The 3,198-nt window shown below is 39.4% G+C and overlaps 1 protein-coding gene across 1 annotated transcript; it reads right to left on the bottom strand.

The window, feature by feature from the left end:
• Positions 1-726: 726 nt before the first annotated feature.
• LOC121235267 (ethylene-responsive transcription factor 5-like) lies at positions 727-2,054 on the bottom strand. Its single transcript, XM_041131595.1, has one exon. The coding sequence runs from the start codon at positions 1,825-1,827 to the stop codon at positions 835-837; it is 993 nt and encodes a 330-aa protein (XP_040987529.1). The 5' UTR covers positions 1,828-2,054; the 3' UTR covers positions 727-834.
• Between the last annotated feature and the right edge of the window lie 1,144 nt (positions 2,055-3,198).

Here is a 3,198-nt window from a genome sequence, read left to right as displayed (position 1 = left end):
CCATACAGATTATTGGTAGCGGAAAACACATGCAAAGAGAGAGAGAGAGAATATTTCGACAATAATATTGCAGCTAGGATAGTTACATCATGTACGGGTGGTTTCACTTGGCCGGCTCTTATATTCGAAGTCAGATAAATAAGAAATACGTAAATAATAGTAAAATATTTTATAAATAATAATAAAATAGTTTGTAATTATTAAAATAGTGTTAAATATAATTTTAATATGTGCAAGTTTTTTATTTTTTTAAAATGTTGAATTATTTATTATATTTTTTGTGAGAAATTAAAAATATTATAATAATAAGATAAAATGAAACAAAATCATCTCTATATCCAAAGATGACATTATCCTTCTAGGTTTTTGTTTTTTTTTTAAACAATCTTATCCTTCTCCGTAAACTTCATATATGTACATCACACAAATAAATAAACAATAAGATAATCAATACCGCGACGTGTGGAAGTTTAAAGCAAGGTTTTGAATTTTGCACGCCGGTAAAATTCAAATATTTCGTTTCTTGACGTAGTCAGTATATAGAAATGTATAATTTCGTATCGATCATAATTTCGACCGTTATGATATACCGACAGATATTTTAATCTTTATTTTTTTTCTTCTAATTTTTTCAAATTATAAATTTATTTTTTAATATTTAATTCAGATTAAATATTTATAATTTTTATATATATTTATATATAATTTATTTATATATAAACTATTATTTTAAAATATAATTTATTCACAATTTCAAAACGGTATCGATAACAAAGTATTTGCTTTCAACGCCCCAACCGAAACATTCAAAACATTGGTTCAAAGTCCAGACACTCATATGACCGTAAGCTGCGGATAACCTAACGATGGGTGAGGAGATAACGGTGACAATGGCGGAATAAAAATCCCTTGAAGATCACCGTCCCATACTGCCTTCCAACTAGACGGCGTTAATGGGACATCCATGGAAGAAGTACCGGTTGTATTCTTCGATTCCTTCGACCTCTCCTTCTTGACGGCCACTACCTTCACTTCCTCCTCCTCCTCACGACGTCGTTTTCTCTCGCCGGCCTCCGGGGTTGTATCCGAGTTCCCGACCTCGAGTGGGAAGTTGAGGATCGCTTTCGAACCACGGAGCTTGAATGCGGCTCGGTCGTAGGCCTTGGCGGCTTCTATAGCCGTGTCGAAGGTCCCGAGCCATACACGCGAGCCGCGCCGGTTAGGGTCTCGGATCTCCGCCGCGTACTTTCCCCAAGGCCTTTGTCGGACCCCTCTGTAGTGCTTTTTGACTTCGAAACTCGCATTTTGCTCTACGGAGGAAAGCGATGATGCATCCGGCTGGTGATTGGGATTGCCGATTTGGATCCACTTGGCGTTGCTTTTGCTCGGGAGCGAGATCACCAGCGAGGGTTTCGTCCGATTTGTTTTCGGTTTCGATTCTAATGCGAAGCAATCACGGGTTGATATGGAGTACGAGATCGAAGTTTGGGTTTTGGGATTGGCTTCGAATTGAAAGAAATCGTTGTTCGAATGGTGGGATTTAGGCGTAGCGAGGCCCATACTTTTCCGGAATCCGAAGAAATCGGTTTCATTATGCTGGAAGGTAAAAGAGTCGACGAGGTCGTCGGAGCTGGAAAAGTTGGTGACTGCCATGGGAGAGTCGGAACTCGAAGTTTGGGAACAGAGAGATTGAGAACGAGATTCAGAGAACGAAACCTCAATGTCTGAACTAGATAAGCAGGGCAGAACCACAGGGGATACCTCACCAAGTAGGTGAAGCTTGATTAGGTAGAGAGCAGAAGAAACATCTTCGTTAGAGGTCTCCATGGATAGAAGTATAGATCTTCTGAAGGCACCGCCGCACAAGAATTGCTTAAAACAGAGAAGGAGCTTTGAGAGAGAACGAGAAGGGAGAGAGGAGTTTAAATTTCGGAAAGCTTGAGAATTGAGACTTGAGAGTGAAAGAGCAGTGGAAAGGATACATATATATATAGTGGAGTAGGATATCCCGAAAAGGAAAGAGGACTTCTGCTTTCACACAGCTTCCTCGCTGCTTGTAGTAACCTTCGTCTAGATGGATGCTTCTCCTTTCCTTCTCAGATATAGGGGTGAGGTGCTCCTCACTTTTAGAACCGTTGGATCACATTTCAGAGTCAAACAACACCCAAATAACACCTCTGGATGCAGGTACTGTTTGTTTTTATCTCCGGATTGCGTTTCTCGCTTCCAAGAAGGTTCTGAAGAATGAACTTACGAATAAAATAATTGCAATAATAATAACAATAATAAAAAAATAATAATAATAAATTATACGTGAGGGGAAAATTGTCGGATTTGTGAAAATATGGAATTAAATAGTGTCGGACATCAAATAAATGAACGTAAAATGCTACTATACTCTTAATTTATATCACTCATTATGGCCGATATAGCATCATAATGTCACATAGCTTATTAAAAAAATTTAAAACACAAATATAAAATGGTAGAAATAATTTAGGTTTCTTGTCTTTATTTTTTTGTGTTTTCAAAACTATTTTGTTTTGAATATATATTTTTAATTTTTTTTAATAAGCCACTTGGCACCACATTATGGTGGATAAAGTGAATGGTATAAATTAAAAGATATAGTAGTGTTGATGTCATGTTCTCCATGCTGCTATGTTCTCCATGCTGCTGGACTTAGTCTTAATCCTGTTGAGATAGAATGATGGGTTCGGGGTGTCGTGGTACCCCCGATGCCTAAGTCAATTGTTGGGTTGGAGTGAAAGAGAGAAGTATGCAATTAGAGTGGGTGTGAGATGAAGTATGAAAGAGTCTGAACCCCTTCCTTGGCTAAGGGAGGAGGTATTTATACCTGGCCGGGATGATCCTTGAAGTGGAGGTAGTGGGTGTGCAGCTCCGTACTGGGGTCTGGTGTCCCTGTCAACTCTTTGTCATGCTACAGACTTGTCAGACCTAATTGCGACTGTCATTGACATCCCAAGACGCACGTCGTAGCATGCTGAGCCCCATGATGCATTAAATGTAGCGTAACTTCTATCATGGCGTGCTCGTCTCTGTTCCATTAAATGCGCGTGGTTCCGGTCAAGTATGTCCATCCTTCTGGTTTGTCCGGACGCTAGGGTTTAGGGACGCCAGTAGTGGTGTCAGACTGTTCTGCCTTCCGTCCTTTTGTCAGTGTGCTTTGCCCAATTG

Source organism: Juglans microcarpa x Juglans regia, chromosome 6D (genome assembly GCF_004785595.1).
Source record: "Juglans microcarpa x Juglans regia isolate MS1-56 chromosome 6D, Jm3101_v1.0, whole genome shotgun sequence".
Classification (NCBI taxonomy): Eukaryota; Viridiplantae; Streptophyta; class Magnoliopsida; order Fagales; family Juglandaceae; genus Juglans; species Juglans microcarpa x Juglans regia.
This window is presented reverse-complemented; position numbering and strand designations above follow the sequence as displayed.

Coding starts and splice junctions, on each gene's coding strand:
- LOC121235267 (XM_041131595.1), bottom strand. CDS start 1,827: ATGGAGACCTCTAACGAAGATGTTTCTTCTGCTCTCTACCTAATCAAG.